General features: G+C 28.9%; 1 protein-coding gene across 1 annotated transcript in view; it reads right to left on the bottom strand.

Annotated features, from left to right (window-relative positions):
* Positions 1 to 2,475: 2,475 nt before the first annotated feature.
* Sf3a1 (splicing factor 3a subunit 1) overlaps positions 2,476 to 25,956 on the bottom strand; it is a 57,538-nt gene continuing 34,057 nt past the window's right edge. Inside the window, exons 14-21 of the mRNA XM_043038809.3 lie at positions 23,224 to 23,304; positions 21,611 to 21,702; positions 19,153 to 19,295; positions 18,462 to 18,826; positions 16,438 to 16,655; positions 11,621 to 11,722; positions 5,715 to 5,786; positions 2,476 to 2,652 (exon numbers count right to left, since the gene is read on the bottom strand). Coding sequence (XP_042894743.2) covers positions 2,551 to 2,652; positions 5,715 to 5,786; positions 11,621 to 11,722; positions 16,438 to 16,655; positions 18,462 to 18,826; positions 19,153 to 19,295; positions 21,611 to 21,702; positions 23,224 to 23,304 — 1,175 coding nt within the window. The 3' untranslated portion in view covers positions 2,476 to 2,550. The remainder of the gene's footprint in view (positions 2,653 to 5,714; positions 5,787 to 11,620; positions 11,723 to 16,437; positions 16,656 to 18,461; positions 18,827 to 19,152; positions 19,296 to 21,610; positions 21,703 to 23,223; positions 23,305 to 25,956) is intronic.

Consider the following 25,956-nt stretch of genomic DNA (forward strand, 5'->3'; position numbering starts at 1 on the left):
ATACGCTATAAACTTTATTAACTTACATTACAATATTTTAAACATAACTGTGGAACTCAAATCAAGCTGAATCTCTGTTGGCTAACAGTGCAAGTGCCTTAAAAATAAACTTTTAGGACATAGAAGACAAATGATTCTATTCCAGTGTTTTAAAATAGTTTATAAGAGCTGGTATAAGAAAATGCTTATAACAAATGTTTATGGTTTCAGATACATTATTTTTTTCTTTTAAACTTTTGGAAAGATCCAATGACTAATAATACTCCAACACACCTCCTCGTTTATTTAATGGTTATTACAAATGTAAATAATGTTTATCAATAAGAATATTTTTATAAGGTTTGAAAGTGAAATTTATTAAACATAGTATCATATTCTGTTTGTTACTGAAAAATAAAAACCAGAAATCTCAGTAAAATTTTTAAATATTATTTTCACTCTTCTCTTTTTATTTCTTCCCCCAATACTGCTTTTATAATTGATTTTGTACTGCAGAGTATCAGAGCTTATTATTTATAACCCATCATAATATGCAGCAACTATTATTATTATTTTTAAAGACAAAAATATTGTCCAGAGAAACAGAAAAATAATTTTTAAATTTACTCAATTACTTTTTGTTTTAGGTACTCAAATTAGTTTCCCAATCTGCATTTATACATAAGTCAAAGAAAAATTATGACTTTCTAAAATTCCCAACAATGTTATTAAATTTACTGGAATTTTAAAAGATAAAAAATTTAAAAAGTGAGGGGGAAAAAATACATAATTTTTGAAAAATCTAGTTGCTTGTTTATTGACTTATTCAACTTTTAAATTATTTTATTAATTTAAAAGTGTAAAAAAAAATTTCTAATTCAAAAAATAAAATACTAATATTCTTTTTTGCATACTATTTTTAATTTTGCTGTACATGTGTTAGATTAAGCACAATATTTACAATGACTGTGCTACTGTCGTATACACATTTGAACTAATGAAAGTTGTGCTGCATATTGAGTTTGTAAATTCTACTACCAGGTTAGGATCTATGAGAAAAACACCTAACATTTTATATTAATAACTGAATTACCTATGAAATAATGGGTATTCAGCAAGTACATGTAGATAGATGTATGTAAATACATTTTTATTCCTCTAGCAAAAAAGTTTGTATGAATTCGAATTGCAAAAATTGTGTGTCAATATTATGTACTTTTATTATAAATTTTTAAAATACTATTTACACTGTATTTTAAATGCTAGGGTGTGAGATATCTGCATAAGCAAGTTTTTTTTTATGATTAACATTATATTTTATAATTTATTTTTTTACCAAACTTGTTAGTATTTTAAACACAAACTACATAAATACGATTTTAACAAATCTAGACTATCAATTATTAAAAAAAAAAAACAGCCTAGTGTCAGGGAACTTGTCTGACAACACCAGATGTTTGGTCTTCTAATTGTATACTGGACTCTATTAATTTAGATAGATGAAGGTAAAAGAAGAGTCAATAATTTATTAAATGCTTGATTGTTTGGGAATTCATTTTATTATCCAAATATATATTTCTCTTATGTGGCACCATAAACTCTATTATTTGTTAGGAACATAATAGTTATTATTCACTTTGTTAGGGTGTCTAAAGTAATAATTTAAAGTGTTGAACAGGTTAGTTAAGTCAAATATTTCTTTTAGAATAATGTTGTATTTATATTGAAATAAAAACTTAGTGTCAAAGTAATTACTTAATTTATTTTTAATCTGTTCTAAAATGGCTATAGAAATTTTAAGCATAAATTGGTGCCGCATACTGTCACACCAATTATTAGTGACGAAGCTTACCTTTTTCGAGAAATAACATATAAATTTATATTTTATACAAACTCAAGTTATGGTTTGAGAGATGAAGTAGTACAGCATTGGGATGAATGAGTTTATTTTATTTTTATCTTATTAGAGACGGAAATAATTTTAATACTTCTGCCTACTATACGCTGAAATGTTCAAAACTCATTCTTACTATTGTGATTTCAATGGCTGCTGGACAGATTTTTAGTAACAATTGAAATTCAATACATAATACAATTCAACTCATTGATATATCGTGGACATCTGTTAAAAATAATTAAAACTGAAATCGCGGGCAAAATAAATTTAGATAATATAATGCTTAAAGCTAATCAAGGAGCTAAGATTGGAGGAGGGGTTGAAGTTTTGGTGTGCATTTGGCTTGTTTACCATTAAATTTGATATGTTGTACAAGATAGTTTCGAAAGGTGGTTAATATTTTAGTATTATTTTGAGCAGCTGCAAACAAGAGCGCAAAATACCACGCTTTTTGCGAAATTTGATAGGGTAAAAAATTTTATGATAATACCAGATTTTGTACAATCTTGCTTTTCCAGACTTTACTTCCTCCTGTATTTAGTAAGATTTAGTTTGTTTTAAATTTAGAAAGGAATGTAAATATAGTAACGAGTAACACATTGTAAATCTAATAAATTTATTTCAAGCTAAAAGTAAAACTAATTGAATACAATTACAGTTCAGCAAATTGTCATTTACTTTTTGCGTCCACCTCTTTCTTTCACTTGAAGAGAAACAATTGAATTGGGGGTGATGTTGTAAAATGCCAAAGAGTTAGAATCCTTGATAAACATACCCTGTGAACAAATATATAGAAACATTGATATAGTTTGTGTCTTTTTTAAAGCAACATAGGTATCAAAGTACATTTTTTAACATGAAAAAAAGCATGTTCATACTTTGTGATTTATTTAATTTTTTTAAACTTGTATTTTAAGCTATAACCAAATTATAAAATTTTCTGACAATACGCTATTAAAAATTTTGTTTTATTTATACATAGTTATAAGTCAGTGATGTGATTGACAAAAACACAAAAAAGAGGAAGTTTATAACTGTAGTATTAAACGTGCAAAAGAAAAAATGATATGAATTCAATAGCCAATCTGATAATGATTACATTATTATCTATTCAAATAAATATAAATAAATGGTAATTATGTTCTTAGATAAAATCTTGAATAAAATTTTTTTTTTTTTTAATAATTTAGATAACTTTGAGTAATTATGCATAAGCAGGATTTTATGTATCACATCATTTTAAAAAACATTTCTTTAATGGTCAAAGGACCTTTATGGACTTTCTCATCAGTTCTTTGTTTTTTCGATGGTCTTTTATTAACATGACTGATCTGTAGACTGCGTTTTGCAGACTTTTGATCATCAGTGTTGATAGGACAAGAAAGTTCATTTCTCACACAATTTTTAGAGGCCTTAGATTAAGAATCGTGATGTTGGATTTCAAAATCACGTGAATAAGAATCGCGATGCTTGATTTTAAAATCGCGATGCCGGATTTTAAAATCGCGTGAATAAGGCGATATCGGATTTTAAAATTGCGATGTTGGATTTTAAGATTGCGTGAATTAGAATCGCGATGTTCGATTTTAAAATAGGGTGAATAAGAATCGCGATGTTGGATTTTAAGAGTGCGTGAATAAGAATCGCGATGTTCGATTTTAAAATAGGGTGAATAAGAATCGCGATGTTGGATTTTAAAATCGCTTGAATAAGAATCGCGATGTTCAATTTTAAAATAGCGTGAAAAAGAATCGCGATCCCGGATTTTAAAATCGCGTGAATAAGGCGATATCGGATTTTAAAATCGCGATGTTGGATTTTAAGATTGCGTGAATAAGAATCGCGATGTTCGATTTTAAAATAGGGTGAATAAGAATCGCGATGTTGGATTTTAAGAGTGCGTGAATAAGAATCGCGATGTTCGATTTTAAAATAGGGTGAATAAGAATCGCGATGTTGGATTTTAAAAGCACGAAAATACAAATAGCGGTATTGAATTTTTAAATCGCGTAAATAAGAATCACGATGCATAATTTTTTAGAGTCCTTGAATACTTATCGCTACGAGTAATGTTTAAATAGCGTATAAATTCGAATATCGATGTCTGATATTACAACCGCGTGATAACGAATCGCAATATTGAAATTTAAAAATATATCTGAATACGAATCGCGACATTGGATTTTAAACTAGCGGGAATATGAATCGCGATATTGGGTTTTAAAAACGTTTAAATACAAATCGCGATATTGGGTTTTAAAAACGCTTAAATACAAATCGCGATATTGAATTTTTAAATTGCGTGAATGGGAATTGATTTTCAACAAAAGAAAAAAATTTTCAACAAAATATCATTTACTGCATAAAAAATTTTTCCGCGCGGAAATTTATGAAAAAAGAGCGGAAGATATGGAAAAATCTGAAAAAAGCGGAAATCAGCGGATCCGCGGAAGAATCACATCCCTGATAAGTACAGTAGAGCGCCGATTATCCGAACTGCTCGGGACCGAACGTGGTTTGGATAATTGGAAAGTTGTTCAAAATCTAGTTTAAATGATTATTATTTATGCACTAACTTCCCTTCACACTTTTTCTAGGCTTAAAACTGTCAATACTATCTAAAATAACTCTAGCGTGTTTAAACATTTTTTTTTCCAATTTTAAATATTTTCTATTAATTTTTTTAAAACTTTTTTTTCATTTTGAATTATTTTTATTATATTTCAGCTTTTCCTAATTTTTTTTGTCAATTACTGATTTTACCACATTTTTCTTTATTTTCCATTACCAAAGAAATCCAGCAAAGACTTTTGTTTCAAAGAAGATGCTCTTTTTTGAGCAGCCATATCACTTATTCTTTTTAAATAAATCAACTGAACTAGATCAACATAATTTTGACATTCTAGTCAATATCTAGCGAATTGCATGCTTTTAAATGAAAAGGTCCACTATCTTGAACTAGATCACCTACTTTTTCCTCTTTGTCTGTGATTTTCATTCAAAATTTCAGTAACAATTTCATCATTTAAAGTCCTGGGTAGTTTTCTGTGTCTCGACAACAGTCTAATATTTCCTCTGCTGTATAATGTGGCATCTTTTCATCCGGAAGAGCTACTGGTTCAGAAACATCAGTTTCGTTTGCTTTTCTGTTAAGAATTTTATTCCAAGATTTAAAATTCCAAGCACTGTAATCACTAATCATTAACCATAAGTGACAACTACCCATTCCCAAATTGTAGAACTTCAGCACTTATCTATTCATAAACTCCTTCTGCATTCCAACCATTGTAGACTGTCAAAATGAAGCTCGCATTCTTGGATGATAATTTTTAGTTGAAGAGGGTTAAAGGGGTATGTAGGTTTTACTGTATAACAATACATGTATGTATGGCTACTATAAGAAAACTACTAAAAAAGGTTGTAAATTAAATATGGTCTTTAAATGTTGTGGATATTAGTTATTCCTCTAAATTTAGAAATATTGTCAATAAGTTAAAAATTTAAAAAAAAAAAAAAAAAAAATCGGAGATAGTTCGGATAATCGGCGCTCTACTGTATTTATACATAGTTCAAAACTCATGATTCAAAAATAATATTAGAGTACAATTTTGAAAAACTAAAATTTATATTTCATTACACTTAAAAAATAATGAACATATGCTACAAATCATTATTTTAAATTGGAATAAAAATCTTATACGTCTGAAAGAAAATTTAGAGAGGAAAAAATTGCTTAGGAGAAATAGTGGCTCTTCATGAATTTTCGCCACCCATTTAAGAGAAAAAGAAAAGGGGAATTTTAGGAATTAATTTTCTAAGTAACAGCATATGATCTCACCTCAAGTTGAAGCTTTTGTTTACCAGGTGGCATTGCAATTGATTCATGAACCTTAGCTTTGATAACAGACACCTGCAATTATAAAGGTAGATATAAAGAACATAGGAAATTAAGAACTCTACCAGATATTGATAAAATACATGGTTAAAAAAATGAGTATAGAAAAGAGGTTTAGTCAGGAATTTTTTATCCATTATAAAACAAACACTGAGATAGAAAATAAACAGAAGCTAAGTTTCTGCCACCCAAATAAAGTCTCATTATTTATAAAATTTGCAAAATAATTTGCAAATTGCGAGGATTCAATGCATATTATTGTTCCATGTGCACGTTAAAAAAGACAACACATATTTTTATTATTTTCAAATCGTAATAAAAAAGCAATGCTCTGCAAAACCCAACAGCCCGTTGTTTCAGTAATAAGCTTCAGGACTAGTTAGACAAAACATTTAAAGTTTTTATAAAATTGAATTTATTGACAAACTGTTTAATACTTTTTAATTGTCGTTTTGTTTGTTTAACTTTTTAAGCATTAGGTAACCTAATGCTATTTAATACTATATTGGATTTCTTTTTAAAGGATGCCAAATGTAAATTTAGAGAAAGTCAATTTTATTTTAGCACTAAAGCAAACTATGATTAAATTTACATTCAGTACAAACTTAATCAATTATTTCTCATGGGACCATTCATTGTGAATGATAAGTACAGGAAAATGATGAATACTGGTCAGCATAAAATATTAAATAATGACCTTAAAAGTAATAAAGCAGTAATGGACTTGAAATTCAACAAAATTTACGATAATAAAGTATTGTAATTAAAAAATATGTGCATAAGGCAAAAATATTTACAATGCAAAAGAAAAATAAACAAATTTAATAACTGATTTGTGACAGGGTTCCACATTATTTCAATTTCTATATTTTTTGTTTTTAACTTTATTTCAATGAGGAATAAAAGATATTTATACAATTGATGTGCACTATTATTTTTTTTAATAAAAAATATTAAAAAAAAAATTTAAAATGGTTAGGCATTATTTATTGCTTAAAATTACTACATAAATGTTTTTTGGATAAATTAGGAGTGTAGATCTTTCGTTACTTTGTTTATAGTAAAATATACCATATAACAGAAAGACATAAACAATCACAAATAATAATGATAAAAAAAAGGTCAGAAACACTGTTCAGATATAACACGGCTAAAACCAAAGAAAAAAGATTTAGAAAATCGACACAAATGCACTTGATGAAAAACAAAATCATAGCATTAATAAAATATAAATCAATTTTCTTTGTTGTCAGCAGCATAAAATTAATAAAAGTCATAAAGGTGTTGTTTTCCTATAAAAATTTTTTTGTATCCTTAATTTAAAGCCATTAAACTGTAATATTTAATTTGTTTGATTTCTTAATGAAGAGTTCAATGCAATTCTTTGATATGACCTTATTATGATACATTTTAAGATAAACTTTTTGAAATCTATGTCCAACATTATTAACCATTTTAAAATTATTGCCTCTTGGTGCAAATAACTTTTACACACTTGTATCCGCACGGATTTGTAGCGCCACCTAGTATAACTTGTAACACTGAGAGTGTGTGTGGAAGCAGAGCTGCAACGAGCTACAAAAAAAGCTCTCTTCCAAATAATACTAAATAAATATTGTGCATAATTTACAGTCCACTTCTTTCTATTTATTGAGCGAGTTTACATTTATTTCTACTCAAGACTTAAGTAACATTGACAGTTAGAGATATGTACCATCAACTGAGAACCCGGCAGACATCATCTCCAGAGATGTTGATCCTGATAAACTTTCACAATGTAGATTGTGGTTTGAAGGACCAAATTTCTTGTGTAACATCCAAATAGAGACATTCCATCCAGAGTTATTGAAGATGAATTTTCTAATGAATTTAAACCATCTAGTGACTTCAATTGTTTTTTTAGTGATAATAGTAATTTTCTTGATAAATTTCTGGAAACTAGTAATAATTATAGCAAACTCATTCGTGTATTAAGTTTTGTATATAGGTTCATCGATAATTGTCGGAGCACTTATGACACATCAACTGGGTCTTTGTCTTCAGATGAACTTAAAAGAGCTGAACTGAAATTGGTAAGTTTAGTGCAGAAACGGGAGTTCAGCAAGGAAATTAGAAATTACAGGTGAAGTTTCAAAGCAGAGTAAGGTAAGAAATTTATGTCCTTTCATTGATAAAGAAGGTCTCATAAGAATAGGTGGACGTTTGTCCAATAGTGAATTGCACTTTGACAAAAAATTCCCATTATTGTTACCAGAAAAACATAAATTAACAAAGTTGATAATTATTAGTAATCATATTAAGAATTTACATGTTGGACCTCAAACATTATTGTTTATTATAAGGCAAAGATTTTGGCCAATCAATGGCAGATCTATTTGTAGAAAAGTAGTTCGTAAGTGTTTGTCGTGCTTTAAAGCTAAACCAATAACTTGTGATCAACTTATGGGTGATCTACCCAAAAGTCGTGTGAGTCAAAACTTTCCATTTGCCATTTCAGGTGTGGACTTTTGCGGTCCATTTACAATTAAATACAAGAACCAACGGAAAGGTACTTTTCAAAAAATTTATGTCGCAATTTTTGTATGTTTCGTCACAAAAGCGATTCATTTGGAGCTTGTGACAGAGTTGAGCTCTCAAGCATTTATAGCTACATTAAAGAGATTTTTTTCGCGTAGAGGAAAAAGCAGTATTCTGTACTCAGATAATGCGACTAATTTTGTTGGGAGTAATAATGAGTTACAACGATTATTTAGCTTAGTTAAAAATCCTGATAAGAGTTTATGTAATTATATGAGTCATGAAAATATCAAGTGGAAATTTTTGCCACCTAGGAGTCCGAATTTTGGAGGGCTCTGGGAAGCTGGAGTGAGATCCTTCAAATATCATCTGAAAAGAGTAGTGGGTGATAAAAAATAAACTTATGAAGATTTTTTTGACTGTAACTATTCAAATTGTGTCCGTTTTAAACTCAAGACTGCTTACCCCATTATCTTCAGATGCCAATGATTTGAGCGTTCTCACTCCAGGCCATTTCCTGATCGGAAGACCGTTCACATCAATTGTTGAACCTGATGTAACCAATGTATCTGATAATAGGTTGAGTTTATGGCACAAAACCACTAAATTCGTGCAATTAATATGACACACTATTAGAAATTACAGTTAAAGAGTTAATTATAATTATAGTTAAATTATTAAGAACTTAATTAACTTCATGCCCAATGTGATACATGCAAAGATTGCATTAAATGTATCAGCCTGTTTTTTTAAGTGAAAACATTACATTGCTGTTGTGATTTTAATTTGTGATCAAATTTGTTCAGGGGTGATTGTGGGATTGAGTAGAAAACCCTGAAATTTTTATGTGCAAAAAATCGATATTAATTTAGATATCATACATGTTTCATATTTAACATAACTTTTTAAACTAGCATTTATAATTAAATTACCTACTAATGCAGACACCTTTAGAGTAACTAATTCGAGAAAAAAACTTAAGTCTTACAAGAATCACGATGTTGGACTTTAAAGTCACGCAAATATGAATTGCGATATTGGATTTTTCGCATGAGCAGAAATTGGGCATTGGATTTTGAGCTGAATACGAATTGCGATATTTGATTTTAGAAATGCGTAAATACAAATTGTGACGCTGGATTTTTAAATAACAAACAGGAATTGTGATGTATGATTTATAAACTGCATGAATACATACCGCAACACAAAGGTTTTAAATCAGGTAAATCCAAAAATTGATGTTTGATACTAAAATAACATGAATAAGAATTGCAATGTTAGCAGATTCCAGCACAGTACCACATATGCAAAACCTGCCAAACCAAAAGAATGAAATTGGTGAAAGAATCGCGTAAGACGTAATTCTTCATGTAATTGACAAAAGAATTTAAGTAAAAGTCTTGTTAATGAGATTTAGAAAAACCCTCTAAATTTTTTGGATTATAAGATTTTGATTCAAGAGAGTCTGCGAACCAATGATCTTGAAACACACGGAATTCAGCGATATTTGAGCAAAAATAGCATGCCCTGGCTTTTAGTTTTTAGACACGGAAGAATTATAGGAAAAACCTAGAATTCTGGGGTATCCCCGGAATACAATCACCCCTGTTTGTAATAAAAATATATCTTTACATTTCATTTTTAAGCAAAATTATTTATGTTTACTAACAAATCTTAACAGAATCATAAGGGGAATGTTTGGATGCGGAAAAGGGGACGCAAGCTGTCAACTGTGATGTAAAAAAATGTTTATGAAGACGAATGACAATTATGATGAAGTTATTATCAGGAAAGTGACTGCCCCCCTAACTCTAGTCCAATCAAAAATTAGTAAGCAACATTACTTTACTTAGTGATCAGGATGTAGAAAAACTATATATACTAAGTAAAAGAAATTTAGCAGTAATGTTTTTTTTTTTTTAATTATTGAATCCTTTTTTTTTCTCTTAGAAACTAATATGCAATTAATAATTATTATACCTTCACTGCACTAGAGGATGGAGGGCAGAGATTGCGACTTCATGTACCTTTCACAAGGTTGGCAAGATTCTGCCGAAGTGGTTAAAACCACGGGTAGAAACAGGCATGGCAGAAACCCTTATCTGCCACATTTGTGGCAGAAACTGGCAGAAATTCAGAAAATGACATAAAAGTACTGAGATTGACATACAATGGATAACAATTAAATGTTAAACAAAGTACATTTTATTTACAAAATTATGAACAAGAAATTTGAGAAGATTGGACTAGCAGGCATTGCCATCAAGGAACAAGAATGATTTGTGAAACTTTCATCTATTGCATATTTTTTAAAACCGGACCACCATGTAGCAGCTGGGGTAGTTGACAGGAAAAATAAGTTTCAGGAAATGGGTCCGATTTGTTTTATATAAATATTTGATATACTGCACTCTTTATAATTAATATAAACAAAATAATATATATTTACAAACAATGAATTAAAAAGTTTGTTACAGTTATATGGAGTTACATTTTTCAGTTTACTTAAACAAAATGTCATTAAGCAATTACTAGAACTAATATAGATGTATTTTTAGTTTCGGCCAGCAAAAAGCCAACCCTGACCTCTCAGGCATAAAGAATTCAAAGGCAAGGCAATCCCCTTAAGTCCTCTAATCTTAAATAAAAGCAATCTCCTTAAAGATTATACAAATTGTGTATAAAGAAAAACATCAAATATTAAAAAATACCCTGATAATTTATAACATCTACTTTAGAGCTCCAAAAAAAGGAACAAAAAAGAAAGAAAATTACTGTTTTTATGTAAATGCATTTTGATGATAAATACAAACTGCAAGGTGTATAGAACATCATCATATTGCCTGTAATAGGAATTTCTTGCAAACTTAACTTTCCACTGATTTTTTTTCTTTTGTGAAAGTAGTGAAGAAGTAACAAGGTTGTATTTCTGGTTCTCACTACTCTCAATCTTCTGAAGAAGCGAGACATATTTTCTTAATCAATGATTTTTCACTGTAATGCTTTTAACCAGATAATTTTTTATATAAAAAAATACAAATAAATTAAAATTAGTGATTTTAATCATTTAATTTAAATGGTAGACACCCTTGATTTCTTTACTTATTTTAATACCAAATGAAGCAAGTCAATTTATTTATTACTAAATCTCTTCACCAAATTTTTAGCAAACATTTTTTGCTTTAACAAAAAATTTGGTATTAAGATACTTTTCCTAGTACTGTGTGTGCACTCTCTTTGGTTTTTTCTGTACTGTAATAACTTAAATAAATTCCTCTCCAAGTTGGCTCAAATCTAATTATGAATAAAGAAAATAGAAAAGGTATATTTACCATATCCGTCAACGGCAGAGTGAATGCTAAAACTTGACCATTTAATTTCCATTCAGGTTTCTCAGCAACCATTGGAACTTGAACTCTGAATGTAACAGGACCCTAAAATGTTTTACAATCAAGAATTAAATTCAACATAAGAGAGAGTAAAAGAGTAAATGTTCTTTGTTACAGGGTTAATATTTATAAATTGCAACAGATATTTGGCTTCAATATTTTATTCAATTAGAATATAAAGCATTAAGTTTAGCTAAATATTTGAAACAAAATGATAGGCTTATTGTTTTACTATGAGAAACATTTTCTTTAGAATAAATAGAAACAAATTTTAATACATTGTATGCAAGTATGTTGGTAACACCTTTTAGTAGCTCTAGCATTTGTTTCTACGAAATACAATCCATGTAGCACCATTTCTGCAACAAACATTACAAACAATGCTTACCTACATTAGGCTAACACCATCCCTCTACTCCTAAGTTTTTTTTTTAAATACCCTCAAAAAACAGATAAGACAAAAAAATTACATTTTTACGTATCATATAATGTGTTAAAATATTTAGAATTATTTAACGAAGTAGAAATGCTAAACTACAATTAGTCTTTCTTTTTTTTTAGCATGCCATTAAATATTTCGATTTTTCTAAAAGTATCTAACTTAATTTGAAAAAAAAAAAAAAAAAAAAAAAAACTAACATTTTAAGTGAAAACAAAATTATATATTTCACTATTCTTTGTTATGCCAGCAGCAAAAATCAAATAGCACTGCTTAAAAAAATAAATAAATAAACAGAATCAATCAACTTAGAAAAGCTTAGATAAATAATTAATGTTTAATTATTATAGCAATAATTCTAGATTTGCAATGACACTGGGTCCAGAATTATCATAGAAGTGGTAATGTTCTGTTGTAGATGTGCATTTTTATGAAGAGACATTATCGTGCGTATGTATACATTTAAATTAACATGTATGGCCTTAAAATGAAAAATCACAAAATAATAAGCTGCTCCCTTTAGAAGGATGACGAAATGCATTTTAAATATGATTAAAAAAATATTATAACAATAAACATTAAGAAATTTTATGTAAAACTTAATACCAAGAATTTTTTTTAACAGTTCTAGCATATTTATTGTACTGTTTTTCTTTCTCCCCAAGCTAAAGTAAATACTGAATATTTTACAATTAAAAATAGTAATAGCTTCTGTTTTTCCACAAAAGCTAAATCTCAGGGATGAGAGTAGTCAGAAAGTAAAAAAGAGGAAATCCAAGAATATATATATATATATACACACACACACAAAATTTGACAAAAAAACTGCGATTTTTAAACTTGTAAACCATGTGATTATAAATCCCAAAGATTAATTTTAAAATTGTATGAATATAGGAATATGAATCCTGATATGAAGCTTTTGAATCACGTGAATATGAAACTCTATATCTAATTTAAAAAATGCAACAATACAAATCATGTGCGTAACTTTTAGACCACGTAAATACCAGGGATGAGAGTAGTCAGAAAGTAAAAAAGAAGAAATCCAAGAATGAATATATATATATATACAGTGAAACCTCCGTTAAGCGGACATTCATGGGACCAAAAAATTTGTTCGTTTATGAGAGTTGTCCGTTTACGGGAAGGGTACCCTAATAACGAAATTTAACACCGTAAATTGTTTTTAGAATATTCTCAAAGATGTAGAAATAATTAAATAATATCTACGAGGATACTGTAAATATCTACAAGAATATTTATTTAAGCAATAAGAAAGATAAAAAAGAATATATAAAGAAGTTTGATATAAATACATAATTCTGGATGTAGCTACAGATAAATAAATAAATAAATATAATTTTACTATTAGCATACATACTCAAGTTAGACATATGATTCCAAATATGAAAATCAATGTTTGATATTACAGCCGCAAAATTGAATCACGACATTGGATTTTAAGCTCGCATGAATATGAATCGCTACATAGGGTTTTAAAAGGGAGTAAAAACAAATCGCGATATTGGATTTTCAAATCCCGTAAATAAGAACCACAATGCACGATATTTAAATCGCCTAAATAAGAATCACAACATTAAACTTTTTAATCAGGTAAATACGAAAACCGATTTTTGATAATAAAATCGCGATTTTAAAAATGCATAAATACAAAACGCTATACTGAAATTTTAAATCTCGTAAATAAGAATCATAATGTACTATATTTAAATAGCGTAAATAAGAATCGCAATGAACAACTTTTAAATCAGGTAAATACGAAAATCGATGATTGGTATTAAAATCGCGTAAATAAGAATCGAGATATTTGCAGAGCATGGACTTGGGATTTCAAAAAGGCTTGTTTGTATTGCTTTTGTTTAGACATAATAAATAAAAATTTACAAGACTAATTGAATGAGCAAATAAATATTTTCAACACGAAAATGCGAGCTATCTGGCGGACGGATAAAAATGCGGAAAATCTTATTTCTGTGCGTAAAAGCAGAGAAAATAACTAAAATAAGTAAAAATGCAGAAGGGTTAGCAGCTAGGATGTAGTTTGAATTTTCTGTTTATCTTTGAAAATCGTAAAGAAACATAATTATTTAATTTCAACGACTAAAAAAAAAAGGGGGGGGGGGCGGAATCTATAAAAAAGAAAATAAAAAATCAGAAGCTCTTAGAGAATCGGAGTTTTTGATAAAAAAGGCTGAAATTTGAGAGGCAAAAGCGGAAAAATCTCATCCATGTATTAAGGTCAACCAGTTTTATCCCAAGAAAATGCTTTTTAGAAAAACTTCAGAGGTAGGATTGAGGAATTCAACACTTTCGCTCCACAAAAAATTAAATTCCTCATAAAATATTTAAATTTGTTTAAAAAAATTTTCTGCGGAAATTAGCGGGAAAAATCTGAAAGAAAAAAAAAGCGGAAATTCGAGGAAGAATTATATCCTTTTAAATCTAAATGAAATAGTTTTGCAACTAGTTTTTCTTCTTTTCTGTCTTAATTTCATCCTTGCTTCAAAAATGAGTAAGAAGAAGCTTTTGGATCGAATGCTTCGTGTTCAACTTAAGAATGTCTAGGTCTTTGCCTTGTAGAGCAAATTCCCAGTTTTGGCCCAATCAATTGTTTTTGCAGTTTCAGTACAATTGTTTACGTATATTAAATCTCAACATACAGTCATGGCCTACTTATACAATCGTTTTTGGGTTACAAGCTTTTGCCCTGTTCACTGCAATATAAAATACATAGCAGTTCTAATAGTAATATAAGAGAAGCTTACCATAATAATTTTATTGTATTTCATTAAAGAATAAATAGTGAAGTTTCATATGATAAAAAAAGTTTTAAAAACATCAAAATTTAAACGAATCATGATGGGCTTGCACAATAGGGAAGTACTCGCCAATTTATTTGCTTGCTAGGTTTAATATCCTTGATAAAAAAAAAATTTGTCCAGATTTTTAGCTTTTTGTTTTGATATTCCTGAATTTTTGTATATGAACACCCCATTTTTTAAGAATGCAAATTTCTAAAAACACATGAATTTAAAAAATTGAAATACTTACATTTTTGAGCCAAATATTTTTATTTGAAATAATAATGCTAGTAGAAATTGCAAAATTTGATAGAAATCAGAGACTGTCAACTAATCATATACATGGTTAGTAGACATAAACTACGAATACGACGCACATCAAAATAAATTAACTTGTAAATACAGATAGACTGCAGCACATCTACCGTAAATGATTGCCCTATTTTGCTAGCATATAGCCGTCAATAATTTTTCTAAACACTTGCATATGTATTCTTCTAATGTTCAGGATTTTGAAATTAAACAGGGTGGCCACTCCAATCAGATTTCAAATTTCTCTGATTTTTCCAGATAAAATTTTTAAAATTTCCAGGTTTTTGCTTCTTTTTTCTTATACAGTATAGGATGTGTACAAGAAAAGTGTCTATATTATAAAATATTTTATTCAAAATGCTATTTTTTTTAACATATCTTGAAAAAAATAATTTATTTTGATATTTTGGCAAGATTTTTTTATTTCTTCTTTAATGCTTCGGTACAAAATTTTGAATCAGAAATCATATATTGACCAACAAAAGAGTAAAATTAAATAATAATATATAGTTGGTTCTTTATAAAATCTATCATTATTCAATTATAACCAACTAATTTTTGAAGAATTTTATAAAGTTAAAAATACAAAAACATTTTGTCAAAATAGAAAAAAGAAATTTACCACCAAAGCATCGGAAAAAACTTGAGCCATAAATGGATTCAGCCCAAGGACAGAATTTAAAAACAGAAACTAATATCCTAATCTGCTTTTCCACCTCCACCAGAATCTTTCCTAAATTGCACAGTCCCACAGCGATCAAAGATTTCTACATTTGTTTAGCAACTGTGAGAGCATTTTATGTTACATTCAAGTTTAACAGAGCTGTAATGGAGCAAATTTTGATGCAAGCAAAGTATTGCTAAGTTGATGATATTTCAACTGTTTGGCGATACATTTCTGTTTAAAAAAAGTGGGTATAATGGATTAAATAATTTAAATTAAGAAAATTAGTAAATAATTTAAATTAGTGAAATTAAAAAAAATATCAAAGAAAAAATTTCCAGCTTTTCTTTAAAATTCCCTGATTTTTCCAGGCTTTTATCCAAATTTCCCTGATATTTCCAGGTTTTTTCCAGTATAAAAAAAATTCCCTGATAATTCCAGGTTTTCAAGGTTTTCCAGGTGGGTGGCCACCCTGTTAAAGATATTCTAATATTCTTCAAATAATCAGGAAATATTTTACCTTATTCTTTTTTAAGAACTCTTCTTCAGACAGAAGAGATTCTTCAGTCTTCTGTTTCTTTTGGGGCGGCTCATCCTCGGATGTGGGGGTAGCAGAGCTGCTTCCCCCAATCAGAGGCTGTGTGGCAATGGGAGGGGGAGGAGCGACGATTTGCATGGATGGTACAAATGGAGTGCCAGGAGGTCCAATAACTGGGGGCATGGGTGGCCGAGGGATAGCTAGAATGGAAGGAACCAATCAAGATAACAAAAAATATATTTGAATAGCATAAATAGAGTTTCCATTTTCTTTAAAATCTTTTTTAATTTTCACTTTTCCTTTATTATATTAGAATATTTTTATTACTACAATAGTTCCCTTTTTACAATTCATAGTAAGTAAATTAATTGCAATTTTACTTATATTCAAATTCAACACAAATTAGAAATGCATCACATTTCAAAATGGATGGAATAAAATAAGCAATGATCCAAAAAGAAAAAAAATATGGGATCTCACATACGTACAATGTAGAATTTGAAAAATATGGAAGCTTATTTTAATGAATCAAAATTATAATTTCTATGAATAAAAAATATGCTAATAATAATTCCCTTTTTGACATTACAATAAAATTAATAGAGTTTAAATTAGAAATAGAACTCAATAAAAAATTAGTATTTTTTTAGACTTTAATTTTTTAATAAATTAAAGCTAACGCTTAATTTTATCAGGAAACTAATTAACAAGCATATTTAATATGAATCTACTGTTGGAGAGGATATCTTAAAAAACAATGGAATTCGTTTTTTGCAAAAGATTTGATTCTTGACCCTCAAAATACGGCAATAATTTCAGAAGCTTTAATTGGAGAGCAATTTAAAATGTTTAGATTTCTAATGTTATTTTATTCAGAAAAGAAAAAAGATTTCTAAAACAAAATTATAAAATTTTATTGATCTTCTGCAATTATTAGTCTTTAAGCCTAAACCAATTTTATTTATTACAGTGGAAAGTCTCATATCCGGAATCGTCAGACTTTCGGTAAGTCGATAATTAATTTAAATCAACAACGTAAAAATGCATGTGGTTGCTTTATATTTGGAACTTTAGTTACAGATTTTCACAAGGTTTTTAAAATATTGATATTTTAATATGCCATTACGACATCCCACGAATTCCAAATCATACACATAATTTCTTGATCCATTCGATTAGGAACGATACCACAGTGAATCCACGTGGTTTTGACCATTGTTTTTTCAGTGTTTGTCAAAGTAAATTTTCACTTGGTTTTTAAAACCTCAATGTTTTAATATATCATTTCGTTTGACCAACTTCTAAAAATGCATTTCGCTCTCAATTATTGACGATTTCCCCACGATCTGACAAAGATTTACGATCAGATTTTTGTCAGGTAGCGCTACCAATTTTCATAAATATTTAATGATATTTTTTCATACACGGGACAGGGAATTTCGAACCACTAATTTGTAGAATTACTTTTTGATGTACTCGATTTGTGACAATTTAATTCAATAAAATTTTCAACAGCCTAGGATTTCCACAGTCTTTAAAATTTTGTTTTTATTTTTAATAAAATATTATTACGGCCTGCAAATTCCGAATTGCACTTTTGAAGAATTACTTAATGACCCGCTTTAGTTGTGACGATTTCATCTCAAATTTACTATTTTCAGTATGCCTTACTCTTATAAATAAAATAACAAAACAATTACATTTCATATTAGAATTGGCAATAAACAATATAAAAAAAACTTTTTTTTCTATTTCAAGACGAATTTCTCTTTGAAAAAACTTAGAACTTCTCAGCACACCAAACTCAAAATATTTTTATCTACTGACTCCTTAAGCGTTTTAATTAAACTTCTAAACATTTCCCTGATTTTTCAAGATTGATGAAATTCCTTGATCAGGAGGCACCCTGTTCTCAAAATTAAGAAACTTACCAATTTTTTACACAAGAATTAGAAAAACTTTAGATGAATTTCTTTAAAAAAAAAACTACTTGAAGAGTGCTGTACCTAAAAGATGAGGTGGTGGAGGTCCAGGAGGTGGAATTGGAGTCAATATCAAACCCTGAGGAGGAGGAATCATGGGTCGAGGTGGCAAGATGGCAGACACTGGAGGCATGGGTATAGAAGGCATGGGTGGCAAAGGAGGCATCACTGTAGCAGTTGCAGTTGAAGGGGGCATAGGCGGTGGTTGTGGCTTAGGAGTAGTAGTTGTAGTAGTAACACTACTAGTGGATGGAGTAGTTGTTGCAGCTGTGGTGCTCTGTGGAGGAATTGTTATGAGCTTCACGAGTGAAGCTGAGGATACTGCAGATGGCCCCAGAGTTGAATCTTGAGGCTTTGACGGTCCAATCCTTTCTTTCTCTTCATCAGGCCTGTAAGAAATATCAGCTTATAAGAATCATCAGGCATCAGAAAATTAAGTTTTGTATTCATAAGTTTAAACCTACTTTGTAATATCCTTGGGAAAAATATAATTTTTTTTTTTTAACTAAAAAATATGTAACTTTATTTTTTCATGGTTTTAGAGTCAAAAGATTTGATGAAAATTAATGAAGTTATACAGCATGAAGAGTATTTATTTATGACAGTTTAAGTCAAAAGCAATAACAATGGAAACATGTTCTCAATGTCAGTGGCAAAAATGTTTTTAACATTGATAAGATTTATCTAAAAGAAAAGAAAGAATAGAAACACTCACAACAATCCTTTGATTTTATGAATCTGTTGAATCTGCTCCTCAATTGTAATGTTTGCACGTGCAGCTCTGGTGGCAGCCTCCATGCTGGCAGTGTGTCCATCCCAGGTCACTTTCTCTGGACGTTTCTTCTCTTCTTCACCAATCTGAAAAGAATAGTTTTAATCTTTCTGAAATTGTTTCTTTGAAAAGACAATTAATCATCTTTTTATTATTTTGTGACATAGAAAAGTTAACAGTCAAAACATACATATTTGAATTAACTTCAACCAAAATCTAAACAAATAACTGTTTTGAGGTATGCTTTTTTCGGTTCATAACAGAATCTTTTTCCTTGCTTCAAACAACTAAACTTGAGGTATATATTTAAAGAGAAAGCAAATTAAAGAGGATAGTGCATTGCTAGTCATGTATTTACAGTAAATATGGAGAAGCACATGGTTTCAAATGAGTGGCTAATTTTATTCTAGAATATATATATATATCTGAGTGTAATATAAAAAGTTCCAACAAATCTTTCTATATTATTTCTTAATTCGTTATTTAAAATAAAATTCGCTGTTCATATAATTAGTAATTACCATCCTCTTCCAGAAATAGATTGTAGAAATAAATTCCCCCCCCTTTAACACGTTGACTGCCGCACGCATTTACACTGAAATCTTTTTCAGGCCACGAGTACTGCTGTACAAAGTACTCCCAAAGATATTTTTATATTGAGAGTCTCTGGTGGTAACAAGAATAATATGTCGCTCCATTTGTTTCTATGGTATCATGTCTGTTTATTTCTGTCCGTTGTGTCGCACCTATTTCTCATCTTGCCACTTCACACGATCAGTTTGAATCTTTGCCCAGTAAAGAGTATAGCCAAACATTTTTACCCTTATTCATTGAAATTTTGAAAAGAAAAATGGAAAACTTATTTCTTCGTGAGTCAAATAGCTTCGTGAGTTAAATTTTTACGAGGCTCACAATAATTCTCATAATAAATCATTTTCGTATTACTTTTATAACAATTCAATAGTTTTGTTACTTCCTGTAAAATATGCTTTCAAATAAAAACGAATATCCTTCGCGAGTAGTAAAATAAGCGCCACCCCAATACGGGTGATGCGGCCCGATCAGAAGTTTTGCTGTTACCTGAATATGGGTGACGTGGCAGTCAACATGTTAAGCAAGTGTGAGAACCTAAGAAATCCTTTGAACCTATCTCATGAGAGAATTACAATTAATAGTGTTTCCCTTATTTTCATATGACTTGGAAAACAATGAGGAATACTTGGGAAACTTTTCCCTGACATTAAATAATGGAACACAATGATTTTCATTTTCTTTCTCCTCATTAAAATTATAAAATTAAGAATATTGTGTTTTTCCCTGGCCTATGCCTGCTCTGATTTCCTAGCTCGGCCAGACTTTATACTTTTATATATATGTGTATATATACATTTTAACACTTAATCTTTAAACTGTTAACCACAAATTTAGTTTGGATTAGGACCTGGATACATTTCTGCAAAGAATTTTTTCCCCTTGATGTTATTCAAACAAAAGCATCCAAAAAGCTGAACAGTTTAACAGGATTAAAAAATTTTTTTTTTATTTCTTTTTCATTTATAATTAAATGAATATACACTTCCAACAAGTGCTATGAAATTTCACATGTTGGTTAATTGCATTACACATTCAATGTATTTTCAAATCCAGAATGACGACTTTTCTTCCTCCCCTCTCAAAGGAAGAATGACATTCTGGTGCTACCCAAAGTTTGAGAGTCTTCATCTAAATAAGATCATTGTACTTTCAGAGCCCATAGCTACAAGGGTACAATGCATTACAATTTTCAATCAGTGACAAAAGGAGAAATTGCATAGAAACTAAGTCTGCAGTTAATTTAATTCATTCAAAATGCTATTGTTATAAAATTAACTAATCTTTTGTTCTTAAATTGAAAATTTTTATTGTAAGGTATGAACATATGACTTATTTCAAATGCCGTAGTAAACGTTTAACAGGCACAAAAAAAAATGAAGCAAGTTTAAAAGGACTTTATGGAGCGGAAACATGCGCAGGAGAAAACCTTTCTACTGCACATTTCAACCTAATTCTTTTTCCTAGATAAGTTATTTAAAATTTTAAGTATAGAAAAAAGCGAGTTCAAGTAAACCTAGAGTAACTCTTAAGTTTTCAAATTTTTTTTTTTTTTGGCAAAATGTCATAATGTAAAGATGGGAAGATTTACTTAAGATAACGCAGTGTGGAATGCCATAATGTGTTTCCAATTTGAAAATATTTTTTCAGCATTTGAAAATTGATGGTTTAATCTAGGTTTAACTGAACACATTTTTCTCTTAATTTTATATTTTAAAATACCAATGGATTTAAAACAAGATGAAAGGTTTTTACCATAGTATAGTGCCCTCTTAACATAAATACGTTTTGAATTCGCGGCAATAGTTACCTTTTTACCAATAGCAGTCTCTTCAACACCAGATCCAAATATATCAGTTCTTCTTTCAGCAAACTGCTTGAGACTGCTCTCAATGGATGTTCCTATAAGAGAAACAACTTTCTGTTAGATTTCCTTTCGAAATAATTTAGGGGAAAAATAACATAAACCCTCATAAAATTAATATTAATTAGGAAAACATCAATCAACCATTTAAAGAAGTTAAAAACCAATCTTTCTGCCGTTAAAAACATTATAAGTCAATCATTAATAACTTATCTAATAGACAGTCACATAATTTACGAAATATAATATCAACGTTTGTTAGTCTGCCTTTTTTAAGATTAAAAATTATTTTTGCTAATACAATACTTCTAGTTTTTATTACATTTCAAAATAACTTTCAAACATAAACTCTTAAAATATAATACAGCTAAAGATAAGTTAAACAAGGCTTTATTATGAATATTTTTGAGGAAAAAAAGCATTATATTTTTTCTAAAAAAAAAGTCACAGGAAGAATACTCATTACAAACGCTTTAAATAAATTATTTGATACATGAATAAATTATTAGCATAGATTCACATTAGATTCCATCTAATGCCTTGGAAATGCAAAGATGGACTTTATAATTTCTCATTTGCAAAAGTTAATGTTGAATCTATAGACAATGATAATACTGATGAATTAAATGAAGAGTACACGACCTTTTTTCGGAGGAAGACTAGATATTTCTTTTGATGGATTTTCACATTCTGATTATTGTACATGAATAAATTATCTTTTTTTTTTTAAAAGAAATATTTAATATTCTATACTTATTTTTCTCACTGAATTTTTATTTTTTCACTTATTTTCATGCATCGCAACTATACAAAGATTTAAGAATAAAGGATTGCTGTAGAAATGAAGTTAAATTTACTAATTAAACTTTATATTTGCTTCCTTTTGCTATATCTATTTTTATTTTACTTTGTTTATTTTTTTGTGATTCATAGTCAATCAAATATAGACGATTTTTAAAAATTATGCTCTGCATTTTCTTCAGTGGCTTATTTTTTTGTGATTCATATTTAATTATGCTCAATCAAATATAGATGATTTTTTAAAATTATGCTCTGCATTTTCTTCAGTGGTTTTTTTTTTGTGATTCATATTTAATTATGCTCTGCATTTTCTTCAGTGGCTTATTTTTTTGTGATTCATATTTGATTATTTAATTATGCTCAATCAAATATAAATGATTTTTTAAAATTACGCTCTGCATTTTCTTCAGTAGCTTATTTTTTTGTGATTCATATTTAATTATGCTCAATCAAATATAGATGATTTTTTAAAATTATGCTCTGCAGTTTCTTCAGTGGCTTATTTTTTTGTGATTCATATTTAATTATGCTCAATCAAATATAGATGATTTTTTAAAATTATACTTCGTATTTTCTTCAGTAGCGTTTATTTGTCCCCCTCTACATCATGACGATTTTTATCAAAATTAGGGGGGAGGGCTTTATCCGTATTTTATGGTAAGATAATTTTACAAAATCAAATATTGTCTAACATTACATTTTATTGAAAAAATCTAAAAGGAAAAAGAAAAAAAAAAGAAGAGGGAAATATTATTTACCATGAGCATAAACTTCTTCTTGAGTCATCTTTTCTTGAAGTGCTTTATCACGTTGTTCTACCCATCTTGGATCCAATAAACCTGCAAAAGAAATGCACACTTTTACAAACCGTGTCAGTAATTGAGACAAGTAATTTATTACGAAACACATTTAGTTCAAGACTGTAAAAAAAAAAAGGAAATAATGGGAAAGAGAAGAAAATAAAAATAACCTGAACTGAACAGAGAATCTATTAAAAATGAGGAATTTTGTCTAAACTGAGTTCTAAAAAAAGTTATCCCCTTAACGATGTTAATTTTCAAGAAAAGGGTCATAAAAGTGCATATTTTTTTGGATTTTGTATTTGTATTATGTATTTCATTAGTGCTGCAACTAGTTTAAAATAAACTAAGTATTTACAATCACCTTAAAAATATCCTGGTACTGCCATCAGGTGTGTAAAATGAGAAATAAAATGTTCCCCGGGCAAATGAAATGAATTAGTTTTATTCTTATTGGCGCATTACTACTGAACACTCCAGCCCGTCAATATCAAGGGAGCGAGAAATAGTGGGTGAAATCTCAGCCTGTCATTTTCACGGGAGCGAGAAGGAAGCGGTAAAATGACAATACATAATTAAATGAGTTCAATTAAATAAGACATTTATTACCATATAACTTTTTTATTCAAACCAAATTCATTTAAACTCTATTTAAAATTGACTCCTATTTGAATTGTTATGTGATGTTTTCATATTTCCCTTTAGACAATAGAAAATATAATAAATGAAGCAATTTGTTTCTATTTTATTGAGTCTTGTCTCAAACTAGACTAAAACTTATGAATACAAATTAAAAGTAAAATATGAGTGCTACAAAGGCTCAGAAAAAAATTCCCTCACATTTTCCAGATTGATTTCACCAATTTTTGTTGTTGAGAGTATTAATTTTAAAACCAATTCTTCAATTTGTAACATATTCTTACATATATAATATGTTACAAAACACTAACATTTAATATTAGAGTTGAAAATAAACAATTTCTAAAAAAAATATTTGTTATAAGACAAATTTTTACAAAATTAATTGACTTACCAGGACTTCAAACTCAAATTAATTTATTTTTAATGATTATTTTCAGAATAGTAATATTTTCTAATTCTCCGGTTCTTATAAGCAATATGACAATGTCATTTTAGTTGCTTTTGAACAGTATGGACTTAGCTGCCAACTTGTAAAAAACAAAAATAGGAAAACATAACTTGACAAGTAATTTGAACTGACAGTATGTATTAACACCGTTTTTCGAAGCCTTGTCGTCAAGGAAAATAAAAGCCATAGTTTAAGTGGCTTACACTTGAAGCAATGCGATGATTTTAAATATATAGATAATCTCGCCAAGAAGAATTATATGGGCTTTAGAATAGACAAATAACTTATATAAGTTTAAAAGTTATTAAACTTTTTTAAAAATCACCAATTTAGGGAAATATTTTCACCTAGATGGAAATTATCAAGATCACTGCCTTATTCTCAGTTATTGCTCACTTTTATGAGCCCAGGCAATGCAGCATTGGAGTAAGTTTTTAAATATTAAAACATTAAACCACAAACGCTTTTCATTTTCACAAAATTGTGGCTTTTCTCCAAACTTGTTAGATAAATAAATGCTAAAAGAGTTTTTTCTATTTCGATTGATTAAATAACATAAAAAAAGGGTATAGGGTCGATCTTCGTCAGTCGTTTAAGATGACGATCTCATGCATTCAACTTACGTCGGTAATGCCAGGGTGTGTGGGGAACGGCCATTCCCCCCCCCGCTTGCTGTTGGTCCTTTTCGCATGGATCACGACGTCATCCATTATCTGTTTAAAGAGTATTTACGCTTCTGTTGAAGAAGATTATTTTGCATTCTTTCTTTTCGTTACTCATTTGTCCCTCTGTTTGTGAGAGTATGCCTACCAGATTAATATGTTTTTAAAATAAATTTATTGTTGTAGAAACTTTCCACCGTCCTGAATATCAAATTTGCATTAGCCTGGATTTAGCTGAGTCATTGTCAACTTCAATTGGAGAAACTTAAAGGTGGGGTCCATTCCTGCTTGCTATTTTTGCAAAGTGAATTGTTAACTTTAGCAGGGTTCCCATTCAATTTTTTTTTTTAAAAATTCAATGACTTTCAAGGACCTAAGATCATTTTTCAAGGACCTATTCAGTATTACAATTATATGCTAAATTACATGTCAACTAGATTTTACAATTACGTAGAAGCAGAAATTGTATATTTTTAAAACACAGTGCTTATTTGACAACAAAAAATTAAATTATTTATTAAATTTATCATCTAATAATACAAATGGTTGATAATTATATTGCTGTTTCAAATCACTTTGAAAAATTCCAAAAAAAAAAAAAAAATCCAATTGACATAGGATACTAGCCAACATTTAAAAACTAGCATCAGTGAAACTTTTCTTGAAAAATTTAATGAAGTAAATTAATGAAATTGAGTGAATGAATAATGCATATTACATCAAACAAGCATATTATAATTGATAAAGTTCGTGTCATTGCACAGTTATTAAAATATAAATAAGTTTTTTAATATGTTAGATCAAATTTTAGGTTACAGGAAATGTATATAATTAGATAAAATATCAAAATATATCCATTTAACATGTCTGTTTCAATTTTAACAACAAATTATATATTTTGTTACTTCAGAAAATGAGTAATGTATTTTAAACATAATA

The sequence above is a fragment of the Parasteatoda tepidariorum genome, chromosome 10, assembly GCF_982258835.1.
Source record: "Parasteatoda tepidariorum strain Cologne lab strain chromosome 10, Ptep-v5.0, whole genome shotgun sequence".
NCBI lineage: Eukaryota > Metazoa > Arthropoda > Arachnida > Araneae > Theridiidae > Parasteatoda > Parasteatoda tepidariorum.